At 42.1% G+C, this 18,767-nt stretch overlaps 2 protein-coding genes across 8 annotated transcripts in view; one reads left to right on the top strand and one right to left on the bottom strand.

The window, feature by feature from the left end:
• UBXN8 (UBX domain protein 8) overlaps positions 1 to 18,767 on the bottom strand; it is a 93,740-nt gene that overhangs the window by 56,231 nt on the left and 18,742 nt on the right. The window lies entirely within an intron of this gene.
• The window catches only part of GSR (glutathione-disulfide reductase), a 47,676-nt gene that overhangs the window by 12,490 nt on the left and 16,419 nt on the right, over positions 1 to 18,767 (top strand). For all 3 annotated transcript variants that reach the window (XM_077849056.1, XM_077849054.1, XM_077849055.1), the window contains exons 2-6: positions 5,409 to 5,435; positions 8,101 to 8,189; positions 10,269 to 10,338; positions 13,291 to 13,438; positions 16,814 to 16,868. In XM_077849056.1, coding sequence (XP_077705182.1) covers positions 5,409 to 5,435; positions 8,101 to 8,189; positions 10,269 to 10,338; positions 13,291 to 13,438; positions 16,814 to 16,868 — 389 coding nt within the window. The remainder of the gene's footprint in view (positions 1 to 5,408; positions 5,436 to 8,100; positions 8,190 to 10,268; positions 10,339 to 13,290; positions 13,439 to 16,813; positions 16,869 to 18,767) is intronic.

The following is an 18,767-nucleotide window of genomic DNA, read 5'->3' as shown; positions in this document are numbered from 1 at the left end:
CAGACATTTAGAAATTTACCCACCAACAGCCAGTAAATGGGAGGGAAGGTTGGGATTCAAACTCATGTCTGTCTGACTCTATGCTTGTGTTCTTTCTGATGACCTAAGGCACTTGTCAGCTAGAGAGGAATAAGGTCGAACATGACCGTACAGAGCTTTCCACCCCTGGCTTCCTCAGCTCGTTTGATAACTAAAAGCTGTTTTCATCCTCACAACTGGCCATCAGTTGTGTTGTGCCGAAGTGTAACTAGGCTTGTAAAACCAGTGGAAAGCCCTAGAGGCCTATTAATAGGAGCTGCCAAAATAAATAAATAGATTGTATCTCCTCTCTCTCTCTCTCTCTCTCTCTCTCTCTCTCTCTCTAAGATTATTTGAGAGAGAGAGCAAGCGAGAGAGAGGGAGAAAAACAGACTCCATGCTGATTGGGGAGCCGAACACAAGTCTTTATCCCAGGACCCCAAGATCATGATTTGAACTGAAATCAAGTCAGCCACTTAAACAACTGACCCACCTAGGCACCTCAGGGCGAGTTATATTTCAAGGTCATGGGTTTCTTTTCCATTATAGCCCCAATCACAGACCCAAAGTATACTGTGGTCTCCTTGGCCCAAGAAGGTCACAATTATCCTCTCCCTCAAGATTTCTAGCCCAAGGCTTCAAAATTGTAGGGAATGGGGGCTCCTGGATGGCACAGTTGGTTAAGCATCTGAATCTTGGGAGGCCCGGGCAGTCGATGGCGTCCGCGATGGCCCTTTGGAGCTGAGGCTGGCCCGGGCCTTCCTTGCAGGGGTCAGGAGAGGCTAACTGACAGTGGCGGGGGAGGGGGGGCGAAGGCCACCCAAGATGGGCAGTGGAGGCTCGTCACTGTCACCTTCAGGCCGACCACCCGCCGCTTCTAGCTCCCTTCCCGTGGGCCCATCTTGATTTTGGCTCAGGTCATGATCTCAGAGTCTAAGATTGAGCCCCAGGTCAGGCTGCAGGCTCCAGGCTCAGCATGGAGTCTGCTTGAGATTCTGTCTCCCTCTCCCACTTGTTCTCTCTCTCTTTCTAAAATAAACAAATATTAAGGAAGAAAACACCACGAAATTTTAGGGATTGGAGTGATTCTGCTGCTGCTGCCCCTTGAGTTAACATCTTGGATAGGCTGAGACTCTGTTTGGAACTGTAGGTTCCATGAGAACAGGGACTAACTATACCTATTGAGGGCTTTGTTTTACATAATGCCTGACACAAGTGAATGAATGCTTGATCAATACTTCTTTTTTTTTTTAAGATTTATTTTATTTATTTATGATAGAGAGAGAGGCAGAGACACAGGAGGAGGGAGAAGCAGGCTTCATGCCAGGAGCCCAACGTGGGACTCAATCCCGGGACTCCAGGATCGTGCTCTGGGCCAAAGGCAGGCACTAAACCACTGAGCCACCCAGGGATCCCCTTGATCAGTATTTCTGAATGAATGAATGGTTGCAAGTTAAAATGTTTTAGAAGGCAAAAAAGGCAGAAACTTCTAAAAAGTAAACCAAAGTTAGTCATAACATTTGGCACCAATGAAAGTCAGGCCATCTTGGCCCTTAGAAGTAAAAGCCTGTCCCAAAGGTTTTTTTTTTTTTTTTTTTTTAATTGCCTTAAGTAACTTATAGATATCATCAGATGTACATGAAGAATAAATTGATGATGCCTGAGAGTGGTTCAGAACAGTTAGTACCTTAAGATAATTTAAATTGCTTTTAGAGGTTCCTGGGAAGCTGGAGACGGTTGACTATAGGACAAATACAGTGTATTTATTTCGTGTGTTGAAATCATCTCTGCTTTTGGAGAAATTAGTTTTGGAGTCTGTCATCATTGAAGCCTCTTAGTGAATGTAAGCTTTGAACTGCAGAGTGTAGAGATGTGGATAGACAGAACCAGGAAGCACTCTGCCTGCCAAATGAACTGGAAAAGGCAAGTCTGATGATAAAATCTTTCTCACAATGGGCTGGGATTCAGCTGGCTTCCTCTCTTCTACCACATGGGAAGCACCTGTCCTCCTCTTAGAATTGGCTCATTCCATCTATTCTCCTAACTCAGATACTTGGGAGTTGAGAAATAGCATGTCCTCTGCTTAGACAGATGGCAGGGCAGTGTAGGGAGAAAGCCATAAATTATTCTACTTGCTAATATAAAGTACTTTCTGAATAGCCTGCTTGTAATGCTATTGTAGGTGTGATTCCTGTATTTTATGAGGCTTGAATTCTGCACCCTCTTAATCCTGTGAGTTCCCACTTCTATTGCCTTCTGAAACCTCACTATAGCAAGAGCTCATAAAAGATCCAAGTCCACAATGACCTGTCTCTTTCTAAGAGAAAAACCTCCAAATGACTGATAGCTTGAAATTGTATGGAAACATAACTCTCACTCCTTTATAATTCCTGAGTGCAATATAATAGGATTATAATGAAATTGCAGGTAGGTATGCTGCTAGCAAGCAGCATGTGGAGCAACTAGAGTAATAGCAGGTGACTGTTCATAAGACCTTCTTTTTCAAATATACGAGATCTTAATGAGATTTGGGCAGGATTTTTACTCTAGCATTTCATATAAAGTCCCTTGTCAAGTGCGTATATAGTTCAGACCACAGGATGCCCAGAAAATATTCTGTGAGAGATAGGCTTGTGGGGTTCCTGGGTGGCTCAGTTGGTTGGGTGTCTTCAGCTCAGATCATGGTCCTGGGATCCTGGGATTGAGCCCAGCATCTGGCTCCCTGCTCAACGGGGAGTCTGCGTCTCACCCTCCACCTGCTTGTGCTCTCTCTCTCTGTCAAATAAATACAATCTTAAAAAAAAAAAAAAAGTACTTATAGGGAGCCAACCTAATTCCTCAGGGTCATGATCAGCAGATCTGCAAGCACCTAGTATAAATTATGTCCAGAAGACACCAGTATTTAAATATTTAGTCTTTACTCCATGCCAATAGGCATGAGGGAACATAACTGACTTTTTTAAGGATATACAGTTGAGACCTCATTTAAATCTCATAACTTCAGGGGCACCTGGACTTTTGATTTTGGCTTGGATCATAATCTCAGGGTTGTGAGATCGAGCTCCATGTCAGGCTCTGTGCTGGGTATGGAGCCTGCTTAAGATTCTCTTCCTCTCCATCTGCTCCCACCACCCCCTCCTGTCCCCGCTGTGCTCCTTCTCTCTAAAAGAATTTTTAAAAGTCTTATAACTTCATTGTAATTCCCAATATGTCACCAATACCTCCTAGGCAATATTTTAAGATTAAAGGGTATCTGCAATACATATTATATGACAGGTTTCCAGAGCTGAGGGGGTCTCTAATTTGCCCCTCAAAAGAGTAGGGAAGCCCAGGTGGCTCAGCGGTTTAGTATCGCCTTAACCCTGGGGCCTGATCCTGGAGACCGGGATCGACTCCCACATCAGGCTCCCTGCATGGAGCCTGCTTCTCCCTCTGCCTGTGTCTCTGCCTCTCTCTCTGTGTGTCTCTTATGAATAAATAAAATCTTAAAAAACAAACAAAAGTGTGAGAGTCTAGTTTTCCTTCTGCAACCAGCTCCTCTGCTAAGATATACCCAGTGTGTAACCATTTAGCTGAGTACAAATTTCCTCATCTTTGGGGCAGTTTTAATCAGTTTTACTGGGGACCCTGGGTGGCTCAGTCAGTTAACCATCTGCCTTTGGCTCAGGTCATGAGTCCTGGGGATCGAGCCCTACATCAGGCTCCTTGCTCATCCGGGAGTCTGCTTCTTTCCTGCCTCTGCTTGCTGTTCCCTGTGTTTGTGCTCTGTCTCTCGTTTTCTTTCTCTCTAATAAATAAGTAAAGTCTTTTTTTTAAATCACTTTTACTCTTTATTTTTTTATTGAATTCATTTAACGTGGGATCCCTGGGTGGCTCAGCGGTTTAGCGCCTGCCTTTGGCCCAGGGCCGGATCCTGGAGTCCCGGGGATCGAGTCCCACATTGGGCTCCCTGCATGGAGCCTGTTTCGCCTTCTGCCTGTGTCTCTGCCTCTCTCTCTCTGGGTCTCTCATGAATAAATAAATAAAATCTTAAAAAAAATTGAATTCATTTAACGTGTAACATTTGTGGAAGTTTAAGGTATACAGCATGTTACTTTGATAACATTTATATATTATAATGTGATCTTCAATGTAATGATATTTATCACAGTACATAATTATATACAATATTATGGTCTATATTATAATTAATCTTACTCTTACACTCTTAATCTTACGCTTTTTTTCCATGTTATAAATTTTAGCATGCAATCAAAAGGAAATAAACAGATGTAAACAAAAATTTGTGTGTAAATATATATCACAGCTTGTTTACAGGGACTGATGAGAAGAATTTGCCTTTAGTCTGAGGGGTATGAATAGTTGTTTTCTTAAACAATTGGCTAGTTTTTTTGTGAAATCTTAACAACTGTTTGTTTTCCTTTGTGTTTTGGCAGCTAGAAGGCTAAGGATCAAATTTGTGGTCTGTCTCTATCAAGTATATAAACATGGATATATATCAGCATTCATTCATTTGTTTACTTTTTATTTAAAGATTTTTTTTTTTTTTATTCATGAGACACACAGAGAGAAGCAGAGACAAAGGCAGAGGGAGAAGCAGGCGCCCTGTGGGGAGCCCAATGTAGGACTCGATCCCAGGTCTCCAGGACCTGGTCTGGAGGCAGGCGTTAAACCGCTGAGCCACCCAGGGATCCCCTCAGCATGTATGTGTGTGTGTGTATGGACACACACACACACACATATACAGATGTATATACATACATAAATACATACATATATACGTATATAATAGCATAGATGAACCTTACTGCTTGATTCTTCGTTGTCCTTTGGTCCTGAAAATGAATGTAGATTTCTGCTAGAGATTTTTCCAAAGGGGCATTCTGAGGGTTTTGCCCAGCATATACCAGAATAAGTTTCCCAGAAATCCTCTAGATTAGCTGCTCAGATGTTTCAATTGCCCTTATTCAGCTAGTGGGTCCTCTTCTTGCTGCTGTTTCTCTCTCTGACTTATACCAACCCTGCCCTGCATGGCGCCATGGACATGGAATTAATTTCTCTCTTTTTCTCAGTGACTATTTTTCTTGGGAAGATGCTGATGAATAAAATTTTCTGCCTCATCATGTAAGAAAAAGAACATATCTTGGGCAGCCTTTGTGGCTGCCTCTGCCTGTGTCTCTGCCCCCCCCCCCCCATGAATAAATAAATTTTAAAAAATTAAAAAAAAACATATCTTTAACAACTCTGTAATAGAAAAAAGAAAGTACCTGTAGATTGTGACTTAGAACTTAAGGAAATCTCCTGGGTTGATGCTTGGGGTTCATTTCTTAAAGGTTTATGTGATGATTTGAGTTTAATATTCTTAAAATTTGTTCCTTTTTCCCCCCTAGGTGAATGTTGGATGTGTACCCAAAAAGGTAGAATTTTTATTTCTTCTTCCTTTCATACTCCTTTTACATATTTGATAAAGAAATGTATTGTTTATTAGCTTAGAGTGAGTGAGCGAGATTATATCTAGGTCCATTAATTAGGACTGGTCAATCTGTGCAGGATTGCTTTTTCTCAATTTAATTTACTGAATGGAATCTTCATAAGTATTCCCATTTAATTCTGTAGCCTCATGGATTCTCTTAACTATGGTGATTTTCACTCCTAGTATCTGTGGTACAGGGCACACTGAATGAACTTGTCCTTTACCTGTGACAAAAGAGGAAGAAATGGAAACTCTTATTTCCAAAAGCTGCATCTTGCTTATACTGGCAAATTATTTTAACTCTACATTTAAATGTGCTTTCAAAACATGTTATAATCCTAAATTTAGAACCTTTTGTTACTGAGATTTCATTCTAAACTGGCTTTTTTTTTTTTTTTTTTTTTTTTGGTAACAGGTAAGCAAATGTTCCTAATCTCATCAGTGACACATACCTGAGTATAATGGCAGAAGGGTTTTTTATAATCTCTTCCCTAGTATAAGTAGGTGGGGTTTGGGTTTGGGTGTGTGTTTGGGGGGGGGGGGGTGTGAGTGTGTGGGTGTTTTATCATAGGAAAGTTTCTTTTTTCTGTGGGACACTTTTCCTCAATTATTTTCTTTCCCTTTGGTCTTTGATTTTGGAATATGTTTTAATTGGAGTCATGCAATTATGATACATGAATTATGTAAATCAGTTATAAGGTGGTTTTATGTAGTTTAAACCAGTTATGGTAGAAAATCTGTTGATTGGTGCTACCTCATTATTTAAAAATATTATCTGGGCATAATAGTAGCCTGAGATTGTAATATTTTGTTCCCATATATTATATGTCATTTATTTCTTCTGTTCTGATGATACATGCAGGACACTTACCTAATATTTTCATAGGGCTCTACTGACTTCAAAGCGCTTTTGCATTTTTGAAGATCAGTTGGTAATTGCCTCTTGTTTTCTAGAACAGCCTGAAGCCTGGAGTAACTGCCCTCTAGAAGGGTGTAGAGTGAGACAGCAGTAGAAAAGGAATCAGATGGATAGGCCTGCTACTACCCTCATTAGGATGAGCCTAGAAGTCCAATGTAGTTCATATAGAGCACCTTCTCCAGAGGGTGTCTGATGCTGTAGCATCATATATAACATGAATTGGAAAAGAATAAATATGATACCAGGACACCTGGGTGGTTTAGTGGTTGAGCGTCTGCCTTCGGCTCAGGGCGTGATCCCAGTGTTCCGGGATCGAGTTCTGCATTGGGCTCCCCACAGGGAGCCTGCTTCTCCCTCTGCCTGTGTCTCTGCCTCTCTCTCTGTCTCTCATAAATAAATAAAATCTTTAAAAATAAATAAATGAGCATAATACCTCATGACGAGATGCTGTATAGTGTTTATTAAAATAACTTATTTTGTAGTATTGACAAACCTTTCATATGTATTATTTAAGATAAACAATCTAGCGGATAAAATGGTTAATTTTGTATCATGAATTTCACCTCAATTTTAAAAAAGGAGCAGAGTCCAACAGGGTCATTGCTTCTTCATCTTTAGACATAAAGGGAGAACAGTACAAAGAAGGAATCTAAGGCTTGTCAAAAATGGAGTCTCAGGCTTGTCTGACAAAAATGATAGTTTGTCATCTAGAGTTTTGGCTGCCAACTTGAATTCAGTCATCATGATGATCAGTCGGCATAAAAGGCCTTTACAGATGTTAGGCTACATTCCTCAGAGATGCAACAAACCTTTGAGTTCCAGGTGTCTGATTACACAGGTCCTTAAAAGGATATGTTCGTAGGTACCGAGTTTATGATAGGAATTCATTCTCTTAAGGTTTTTAGTCCTCATCCTGATCCCATAGCTTCTTCTAAATCACTTTACTATAAATATAAAGCTGCAGATGCAGTTCCATTTCCTAGAACTAATCACAGAAGATAGGGCTTCAACAAATCTGAAAATGTAAGCAATAATAAAATTTTTTAAAGATTTATGTATTCATGAGAGACACATAGAGAGAGGCCGAGACATAGGCAGAGGAAGAAGCAGGCTACCTGCAGAGAGCCCAGTGTGAGACTCGATCCTGGGATCTGGGATCACCCTGAGCCAAAGGCAGATGCTCAATCACTGAGCCACCCAGGTGTCCCAGCAATAATAAATTTTACCGGAAGGCTTGGGAGGTTTATAGCATCCTGCCTCTATAGGGTTTTTTTTTTTTTTTAAGATTTTATTTATTCATAGAGACAGAGAGAGAGGGGCAGAGACACAGGCAGAGGGAGAAGCAGGCTCCACACAGGGAGCCCGACGCGGGACTCAATCCCGGGTCTCCAGGATCACACCCTAGGCTGCAGGCGGCGCCAAACCGCTGCGCCACCAGGGCTGCCCTATAGGGTTTATAATGTAGAGAATTTAATAGAAATAATTCCCCACGACATTTAGCCGCTTCCCTGCAAAATCTGTCTGGTCATATTTCTGAACTTTTCAAATGTTTAGTTTTGTTTTTAGTTTAAAGTTCATTATTTTTATTTGCCATTATATAGTTACCTTTCATACAGGATTTCTTTTTTTTCTCAGGACTCATGTACTACTGTTGTGGCTACTTTTTTTTTTCTTTTTCTTTTTTTTACAGGTAATGTGGAACACAGCTGTCCACTCTGAATTCATGCATGATCACGTTGATTATGGCTTTCAAAGTTGTGAGAGCAAATTCAATTGGCGGTAAGAGTTAATGCTCAGAGGGCTCTGTTTACAAATATAAATATTTTTCTTTCATGATTAAATGAACCATAAACTTTTTTGGGTGGGTGTTACAGTGGTAAAATCTATATAACCTAAACTTTGGAGGTGATCCATGTATCTGTGGCCTAGCTTGTGATGCTAGTTTTACAGGTATATGCTTCTCTCTAAACTCCTCAAGTTGCGTACAGTAAATATGTACAGTTTTTTGTATGTTGGTCTTACCTCAATAAATGATTTTCAAATACACACAGGGTCCATTTTAGTTATTTTTAAGTTGTCAATACAAAGTCATTAAGTACATTCCTAGGGGGATGCCTGGGTGGCTCAGCAGTTGAGCATCTGCCTTCAGCTCAGGGCATGATCCCGGGGGTCCTGGGGTCTACTCCTGCATTGGGCTCCTGGCAAGGAGCCTGCTTCTGCCTCTGCCTATGTCTCTGCCTCTCTGTGTGTGTGTCTCATGAATAAATAAATAAAATTTTTTAAAAAGAAAAAAAAAGTACATTCCTAGTGATGTGCAACCATCACCACCACCCCTTTTGAGAACTTTTCCATGGTTCAGAACAGAAACAAAGGGTTTGTTAGATAAGAACCCCTTCTCTCCCCGGTATCACTATCCTACCTCCTGTCTCAATGAATTTGCCTATTTTAGGTACTGCATACGATATTGGTCCTTTTATGCCTGGCTTATTTCACTTAGCATATTGTTTAGAGAATTTATCCACGTTGTGGCATGTGTCAGAATTTCATTCCCTTGCAAGGCTGAAAAATATTCTCTTGTGTTCAGACCACATTTTGTTTGTTTATCCATTCATCCTTCAGTGGACTTCAAGGTGGTTTCTACCTTTTGTCTACTGTGAATATTGCTGCTGTGAACATTGATCCACAAGTCCCTGCTTTCAGTTCTTTCAGGTCTATACCTTGAAGTGAAATTGCTGGTTCAGATGGCAATTTTATTATTATTTTTTTAATTTTTATTTTTTCCCCACTTCCTCAAATGACAATTTCATGTTTAACTTTTTTTTTTAAGATTTTATTTAGGGGATCCCTGGGTGGCGCAACAGTTTAGTGCCTGCCTTTGGCCCAGGCCGCGATCCTGGAGACCTGGGATCGCATCCCACATCGGGCTCCCGGTGCATGGAGCCTGCTTCTCCCTCTGCCTATGTCTCTGCCTCTCTCTCTCTATCTCTGTGACTATCATAAATAAATAAAAATTAAAAAAAAAAGATTTTATTTATTTGGGATCCCTGGGTGGCACAGCGGTTTGGTGCCTGCCTTTGGCCCAGGGCGCGATCCTGGAGACCCGGGATCGAATCCCACGTCGGGCTCCCGGTGCATGGAGCCTGCTTCTCCCTCTGCCTGTGTCTCTGCCTCTCTCTCTCTCTCTCTCTCTGTGTGACTATCATAAATAAATAAATTAATTAAAAAAAAAGATTTTATTTATTTATTCATGAAAGACATAGAGAAAGGCAGAGACACAGGCAGAGGGAGAAACAGGCTCCACGCAAGGAGACCGATGTGGAACTCGATCCCGGGTCTGCAAGATCATGCCCTGAGCCGAAGGCAGACGTTCAACTGCTGAGCCACCCAGGCATCCCTCATGTTTAACTGTAAGGAACTGCCATGAACTTTTAGAAGCCATCAAATTTTCAAAAATTTGCAAATCCAATCATTTATTCAACACATATTTATTGACTAGCCACTCAGTACTAGGCACTGTGCCAAAGCAACTCTCCCTGTCTTCTCTGCAGAAAGAAAACCACATACTGTGGATGCCACCTGAACATGTCCCTGGAATAAGGGTTCTCTATGTGTGGCAGGGCAGACGGACACAGGGGAAAGGGCAGCTGCCTTCAGATATACTCACCCATGGGGTTCTCGTTGACTGTTCTGTGTGTGATTCTCTGCTGACAGAGTGTTCAGGGACAGGTGCTGTTCAGGGACAGTTAGTGTTCAGTAACTAACTATTAGTTAGTTAACTGTTCAGGGACAGTTAGTGTTCAGTAACTAACTAAAAGGAGAGAATCCTGTTTCTCAGTACTGACTCAAGTTTCACTGCAGGGTTATAAAGGAAAAGCGTGATGCCTACGTGAGCCGCCTAAATACCATCTATCAGAATAATCTAACTAAGGTGAGTGTTCTGGGTTTGGAACTTTGAGAAGGAGCTGTTGTCTCTGCTGGAGTAGGTTATCAGTCTGGCTAGACAAAAACATAGCCTTTGCACATATTTCTTGTTGTTTCTTTTATTTCTTTTGCAATTAATGATTTTGAACAAGTCTGTGACTCAGTAGGCCTGTCTTTTTTCTACAGAGTGGGCAGTGCATACCATGATTGGTAGACCAGGTCTCACATGATGGCTGCGCCTTGAATAGGTCTGGCCTGCAGTTAGTTCTAGAAACCAAAAATATAAGAGACTGATTTAGGGACACCTGGGTGGCTCAGTGGTTGAGCATCTGCCTTCAGCTCAGGGCTTGATCCCAGGTCTGAGGATCGAGCCTGCGTCAGACTCCCTGCAAGGAGCCTGCTTCTCCCTCTGGCTAGGTTTCTGCTTCTCTCATGAATATATAAAATATTTTTTAAAAATAAATAAATGTATTTAAAAAAAATAAGAGCCTGATTTATATATAAATCAGCATTTATATAACAGCATGCCAGCTTATTAATTAAAATCAGAAGTACTGCCTGGCTGGAAACCTTCCATTGTTCATTTGCTCACAGCAATCTCGTCCTTGGCTACTTATACTCAAGAGAAAATTATGGTTCAGAAGGTTGCTTTTGTGAATGAAGTCTGATCAAGAACATGGGGCAAAGGTGTGTTTACCTTCAGCAAATATATATTGTCCTTTGCTGGTCTGAGGCTTTTTTCTGCCTTGGTGCTTAAATGTCATACTTCTTCCCCTAGGGGCTACTGGAGACATCGACAAACAGTGTACCAGCCAGCTGTCCTTCTTGACAGCATATGTCAGCCCACCCTTCATTTGCCTTTGTGGTTTCACTTTGCAATTTCTAAGATTTCTGCCTAGCTTTTTTTTTTTTTTTAAGATTTTTTATTTGTCTATTCATAGAGACACAGAGAGAGAGAGAGAGGCAGAGACACAGGCAGAGGGAGAAGCAGGCTCCACGCAACAAGCCTGATGTGGGACTCGATCCCGGGTCTCCAGGATCACACCCCGGGCTGCAGGCGGCTCCAAACCACTGCGCCACCAGGGCTGCCCTCTGCCTAGCTTAGATTGTATTTAGATCAGTAGGTTGTTGGTGCTATTTGAGCCACCATCATCTGATTGGCAGCATGTTTATAAACCAACTTTTAGGGTGAATTAGTTCTATAAATGGCTCATGTATTTTTATATTGATTCTTGTTCATGGGTTTATTTTTTGGAGAGTGATATTTTCTGATCTTTATCACCAGTTCAAGGGGGAATGTTGGGGGGCCTTCACCCCCCTTTGCACTGCTGACAAGAGATTTTAAGACTGTTAGACATGACCACAGAAGTACTACTAGCTATATACTAAAACACCGACATCAATTTTTAAAGATTTTTTATTAATTTGTTTTTAAATATTTTATTTATTTATTCATGAGAGACACAGAGAAAAAGGCAGAGACATAGGCACAGGGAGAAGCAGGCTCCCTGCAGGGAGCCCAATGCTGGACTTCATCCCAGGACCCCGGGATCACGCCCTGAGCCAAAGGCAGATGCTCAACCACTGAGCCACCCAAGTGACCCTCAGTTTTTTTTTTTTTTCAAATGGAGCAAGCTAAAACACTTTTGCCAAAGAGCTAGGAAAATTGCTCAGGGAACAGCTTTTTTTTTTTTTAATCACAAAATTTTTTTTAAAGATTTTATTTATTTATTCATGAGAGATGCACACACACACACAGAGGCAGAGACACAGGCAGAGGGAGAAGCAGGCTCCATGCAGGGAACCCGACGTGGGACTCGATCCCAGGTCTCTAGGATCACACCCCAGGCTGCAGGCAGCGCCAAACTGCTGCGCCACCAGGGCTGCCCAATATTCACAAATGTTGGTGTGTAGTCGAACTTACTGTGTGTGACCTCATGAGAAAGGAATTACTTACTGTCGATCCAGAAATTCTGAGTAGAAAAGGCAGCTTTCTGTCACATATCTTAGGAAATGAAAATAAAAATTGTATCAGTTCCTCCACCAAATGATTACTATTGCCAGTTGACGCATACCCCCTCTTTATCTAGCATCCTATGGGAAACCGGTTGTTCCCTCCTGAGGAGGGTTTTTCTTGTAGCTTCTGGCACTGATCTTGATTTAGCTTGGTTAAGCAGAGCATCTGTAGAATAGGCCTGATAGGCTGTTTGGGAAGAAGGAAATGACTTAATTCCAAACGAAGCATTTTCTGGAATGTTGAAACATGCTATTTTGTGATCAGGCAATTCCACTATCACGATTCCACTATCCTGGTTAAGTTGCCTAGATTTGCTTGTCCATACATAAATGTGTCATGGCTTCAGAAGCTAGCCCGCAATCCCCAGATGGAGCCCCTGGCACAGAGGGTGCCCCAGTCTGAATTCTCAACATCTCTAGCATAGAACTTCATTTTTGAGGTATTTTGTGGTGTTCTTCCATCTGGTTTAAGAAAACAGAAGCATTGCATTTTCCTCCGTTGGCCAGAGTGTTTCTCTTTTTGCCTCCACTTCCTTCACCTTTATCCTTTTGTCTTTCTCAGACTTTTCTCCCTCTTCTAGACATAAAATTCTTCAGTGTGATTTCATTACAAATGAGGAGGACTTTCTCAACTCCTGGGGACAGAAATGTAATGTTTTTCCCTGTGGAGGTGATTTGCACATGTTTTTTGGTCCCTGGATTTGGGCCCAAGATAGCATCTTTTATTTCTTCTTATGGTATGCTTCCTTCATTGAATGGCAACCGCCTTACCTAAGGATCAATGAACAGAAATTCTACAGAAACTCAGACATTAGAGAGCTGTCTTGGGATCAGCAAACTTAAAATCCAAATCCTCCGTAGAGAAATGGGAAGAGCTTATACGTTGCCACAGGTGTTTTTCTTTTATCACGAGAACAGACTAATGTTGCGGTTCCTTCTCCAGTCCCATATAGAAATCATCCATGGCCATGCGGCATTCACGTGTGATTCTGAGCCCACAATAGAGGTCAATGGGAACAAATACACTGCCCCTCACATCCTGATTGCCACAGGCGGCGTGCCCTCCCGTCCTCAGGAGAGCCAGATCCCTGGTAAGTCTTGTTGTTAATAGTCAAGCGGAGTTTACTGTTGTCTTTAACCTATTACAGTCCATGCCAGGGGATCTGTCTGAACCAGTTCTTTCTCTTGGACAAGGCCACACGGCCCTGAGAGGTCTCTGCAGAACCGAAATGTAATTGGCTTAACTGGTGCCCAGCATTGGGACTGAGAAAGGTATCTCTTCCAGCTCCAAGCTCACACTGACTACAGGTAACACAAGGAGAAAAATCAGGGAAGAGTCTCATCCTTTCCTTCTCAGCATGACAGATCACCTGCCTGAGTTTGTCACATGGGTTGTTATTTGTTAGACATGTTCTGTAGTTACTATTTTGTTCAAGAAGGTGAAATCTTGTAGGGATGTAACTTAATGACTTATTAAGCCTTCTTTGTATGCATAGTTTTCTCATATAGAGAATGATAAAATTAAAGCAGTAAGGAATTCCAGATAGTCATATTTGCTGTTACATTTTATGCACACAGGGATAAACCATGAACATACTACCTTATTCTCACATAAGAAACGTGGTTCATGGACAGTTGCGTGGCTCACTGGTTTAGTGCCACCTTCAACCCAGGGCGTGATCCTGGAGACCTGGGATCTAGTCCCACGTCGGGCTCCCTGCATGGAGCCTGCTTCTCCCTCTGCCTGTGTCTCTGCTTCTCCCTCTCTCTCTCTGTGTCTCTCATGAGTAAATAAATAAAATCTTAAAAAAAAAAAGAAAGAAACATGGTTCATGTCTTTCTCCCTAACTAGATTATAAGGTCTTTTTTTGAGTGTATATGCATTTATGTATTTTGTTCCCTTGGGGGAGAGGATCCAAAAGTTTTCACTAGCTTTTTTTTTTTTTTTAAGATTTTATTTATTCATGAGAGAAACAGTGACAGAGAGGCAGAAGCACAGGTAGAGGGAGAAGCAGGCTTCATGCAGGGAGCCCCATGTGGGACTTGATCCCAGGTGGATCACACCCTGGGCCGAAGGTGGCGCTAAACCGCTGAGCCACCCGGGCTGCCCAGTTTTCACTAGCTTTTAAAAGGGTTTCATGACTCCCAAAAGGTCAAGACCAACTACTGTAAAAGACAGTAAGATACTGTTCTCAAGTACCTTAAAAATTAATTGGGAAGATTGATTGTTAAGTGAAAAAATTAAAGTGTGGAACAGTGTGTATAGTATGCTACAATTTGTGTCTTTTTCAAAAGGGGAAGAGACTGTACATACGCACCAGGATATCTCTGGAAGGATACTCAAAGCCCTGTCATGCTGACTCCCTCTAGGGAGAGGACTAGAGGTCGGGGGTGGGAAAGATCTATGCTTTTCACTAGATGTTCTGTTGTGCTTTTTGAATTTTTAAAATATATACATTTATTAATTTAAAACCTAGAATAACAAATGAAAAGAAATAATAAAAGGTATGTGCCCCCAGGTTATTTCTAAACCATGAGGCTTGGGGTGCTCACAGATGGGACAGATTACTATGGAATGGTATAAACCAAAAAGACTTCCCAGAAAAGGGGCTGGAGTGATATGTGCTGAGGAAGAGGAAGACTGAAAGAGCCAGTGGGTAATAAAGATGTCTTCGAAAAATATCCAGCCGATTCAACCAGTTTTTCCAGCATTGACGTTCTGGGGTCGCATTCACTAAGCTGAAACCAGAAGAGGTTAGGGCCAAATTGTAGAGACTTACAAAGTCAAATGAAAGAATCTCTGTAATTCATGACAACTGGGTCAAATAACTAACTGGTGGCTTATAAATAGGCTTGTGTCAAGATCTTAAGTGATAATTTTAGAAAACTAATCTGACAGTGACTCACAGAGGATGGAGATCGGTATAGAAAGCTGTGGCTGTAGAATGTACAGGAGGTGATGATATGGTTCTGAACCCCAGCGTTAGCATCTGACCTGTAAAGGAGAAGCTCAGATCTGCAGCCGGTCACTGAGCCACTGCTAGGGGCCAGCCCTTAGCAAGGAGAACAGGCATAACAGCCTCAGAAGGAAGAATCTGCTACTGTATACTTTTTTTTTTAATTTTTAAAAATTTTTTAATTTATTTATGATAGTCACACAGAGAGAGAGAGAGAGAGAGGCAGAGACACAGGCAGAGGGAGAAGCAGGCTCCATGCACCGGGAGCCCGATGTGGGATTCGATCCCGGGTCTCCAGGATCGTGCCCCGGGCCAAAGGCAGGCGCCAAACTGCTGCGCCACCCAGGGATCCCCTGTATACTTTTTTTTTAAAGTATATTCATCCCATCTGAAATCAGGATGTGTCCTTTATTTTTTATTTTTTTAAAGATCTATTTCTCTTAGAGAGGGAGAGAGAGAGAGAGCACAAGTGGAAGGGCCAGGGAGAAGGAGAGAATCTCAAGCAAACTCTGCACTGAGCACAGAGCCTGATGTGGGCCTCAATCTCACGACCCCGAGACACGACCTGAGCCAAAACCAAAAGTGGGATGCTTAACCGACTGCGCCACCCAGGCGCCTCTGATAAGTCATTTAATCATGGCACCTCGAATTTGGTAAAGTGCAACATTTTTATTAATTGATGAGATATTGTGGGGGTCACTGAGAGAAGGAATTATAGATTGACACCTCAGGATTTCACTTGGGTTATTGGTTGGAAGGTGCTCCATTTAACTCAAGTGATAAACTTGAGAGAGGGAGACAGGACATGAAATTAAGGTTCAGTTCTAAACATAGTGAGTTTGAAGCAAAAGTGGGATTATATAGCAGGGTAGTTAGAAATATGGGACTCGGTGGGGGGGGGGGGCACCTTGGTGGCTCAGTGGTTAAGCGTCTGCCTTTGACTCAGGGTGTGATCCTGGGGTCCTGGGATCGTATCCCGCATCAGGCTCCCCACAGGGAGCCTGCTTCTCCCTCTACCTATGTCTCTGCCTCTCTATGTCTCTCATGAATAAATAAACTATTTTTTCTTAAAAGACAAATATTGGACAGGAACTTGGGGAAAAGGTGAAAACTCAAATGTTTGAAAGTCCTCCGCAGTGAGGGGGAAGAGTTGGTTGAAACCTTTGAAGAACACAGAAGAGAGCCAAGGCTGAGCCAAGGGGTTCATGCCTACATTTGAGGGCAGGAGAATGGAGCAGAGCCAGCAAAGTCTCATCATGAGAATCAAGAAAGTCTTAGTTTTCAGAGAAAGGTAATCAATAGTCATCACTGCTCTTATTTCTAGAGAGAAAACTGAAGTGTGCACTCAGGGAAGACTGGGTTGGCAGCTTCCCAAGTGGAGACTTTGACAAAACTTGTCAAAACAGTGTGTGATGGCAGAGAACGTGTCTGGGTCCTATACAAAATGTTGATATTGTTTTACAAGAGAAAGCTCAGTCTGTGTGATCAGTATTGCATTTTCCTACATAGGTGCCAGCCTAGGAATAACCAGTGATGGATTTTTCCAACTGGAAGAATTACCTGGGTAAGCCGGCTCCCTTTCCAACCTGAGTGTTCGTTCTTCCCCAGTCTCTCCAGCTAACATTTCTTCTACCTTTCCCTCCCAGCCATTAAGTGTGGGCTTTCCTTGAATTTTTATCACCTACTTCTCTTTTTATGACCTTGGGTATCTCATCCACTAATACCCTGTGTGACTTGAGTTGGTCTTTCTTTCTTTTTTTTTTTCTTTCTTTCTTTCTTTCTTTCTTTTCCTTCCTTCCTCCCTCCCTCCCTCCCTCCTCCTCTCTCTTTCTTTTCTTTTTTAAAGATGTTTTTATTTATTTAGGGGGAGAGAGAGAAAGAGCATGGGCAAGGAGGTACAGAGCAAAAGGGAAAGAAGCAGGCTCTCTGTTGTGCGTGGAGCCTGACACAGGGCTCAATCTCATGACCCTGAGATCACCACCATGAGATTACAACCTGAGCTGAAATCAAGAGCCAGGTGCTTAACTGACTGAACCACTCAGGTGCCCCATGACTCAGACCTTTCATCACAGTTTTTAGGACCAGAATAAATAGAGGGTTAAGTCCTAAAACTCTTCTTTCTTCACCTTAGTACAGCATCAACTGATGATGTGTCTCAAGTAACTGACTCTGTTTCCAAAGCAGCTAGTTTAGGGGAAATCTTCCTAAATGAAGGCTCTGCCACTTTCACAAAAAATAGGTTTTCTGAATCCATCTTTTATGTGTGTTGGTCCAAACAACCTTAATAAACATCTGTCATAGATTTAGATACTTAGAAAAAGATATACTGAGGAAGATTGTTTCTCTAACATGAAGAAGGTGCCAGTTGCGGGATTTCTAGGTCGGAGGGAGCCTCCTTTCACTCATGATAAGTGAAGACACCTTAGAAGCTGGAGGAGGGATCCTTTTCTTTTGGCCTAGGACTCGCCTTTATCTCCCTCTGAGGAGTTCTCACTCTGGAATCAGTATTACTCAACGCTGCTGCTCCCTCCCTCGGCAGTGCTGCCAACGCAGTATGAGGTCTTAATCCTGTAATTTTATTAAGTGCTTCATGGAGGGTGACTAATAATCCATGTTCATACCTTTATCTTAGTTCACCTGGAGCCACAGATGGTTACTAAGGGGCAAGAGGGCTTCTTTGAGTTCCACAGCGGTGGTGTAAATCTCCCATGAAGGTGCAGGCAATCTTCTGACTTCGAAGAAAACATAGTTGTTTTAGATTTGCTGTCTGCAGGGCATGCAGCTGTGTTAGAGAACAGCTTTTCTTTCCTCATGATCTACTGATCTACCCTGTACTGTTTGGTTTTAGGGTTGAATGATGACACATGTGAGAATGTTTCCAGAAATGTGGTCATGACTCATCATGTTTGGATGATACAAGTCAATCTAGACTCACCCTCATAAAAGCTTCTTTATAGATACTTGTCCATTAAATACTTTAAAATAGGGATCCCTGGGTGGCTCAGCAGTTTAGCATTGCCATCAGCCCAGGGCCTAATCCTGGAGACCCGGAATCAAGTTCCACGTCAGGCTCCCTGCATGGATCCTGCTTCTCCCTCTGCCTGTTCTCTGCCATCTCTCTCTCTGTCTCTCATGAATAAATAAAATCTTTAAAAAAAAAAGTATTTTAAAATAAATGATTTAAAAATAGAGTCATTTATTTTAAAATATTTAAAATGCTAGCAACACAAGCTTAATAAGTGAATTTATGCATCTTAGGACCAAAAGACTCTGGGAAATAGGAAATGAATGGACAATATTTTTCTTCTTTTAAGATTTTATTTATTTTAGAGAGAGAGGGTGGGAGTGTGCAAGAGCGGGGAGGGGTGGAGGAGGAGGGAGAAAGATTGAAGCAGACTTCTCACTGAATGGGGAGCCTTGACACAGGGCTCGATCTCCTGATCATGAGAAAGGAGAAGAGGTC

The sequence above is a fragment of the Canis aureus genome, chromosome 15, assembly GCF_053574225.1.
Source record: "Canis aureus isolate CA01 chromosome 15, VMU_Caureus_v.1.0, whole genome shotgun sequence".
Taxonomy (NCBI): Eukaryota; Metazoa; Chordata; class Mammalia; order Carnivora; family Canidae; genus Canis; species Canis aureus.
This window is presented reverse-complemented; position numbering and strand designations above follow the sequence as displayed.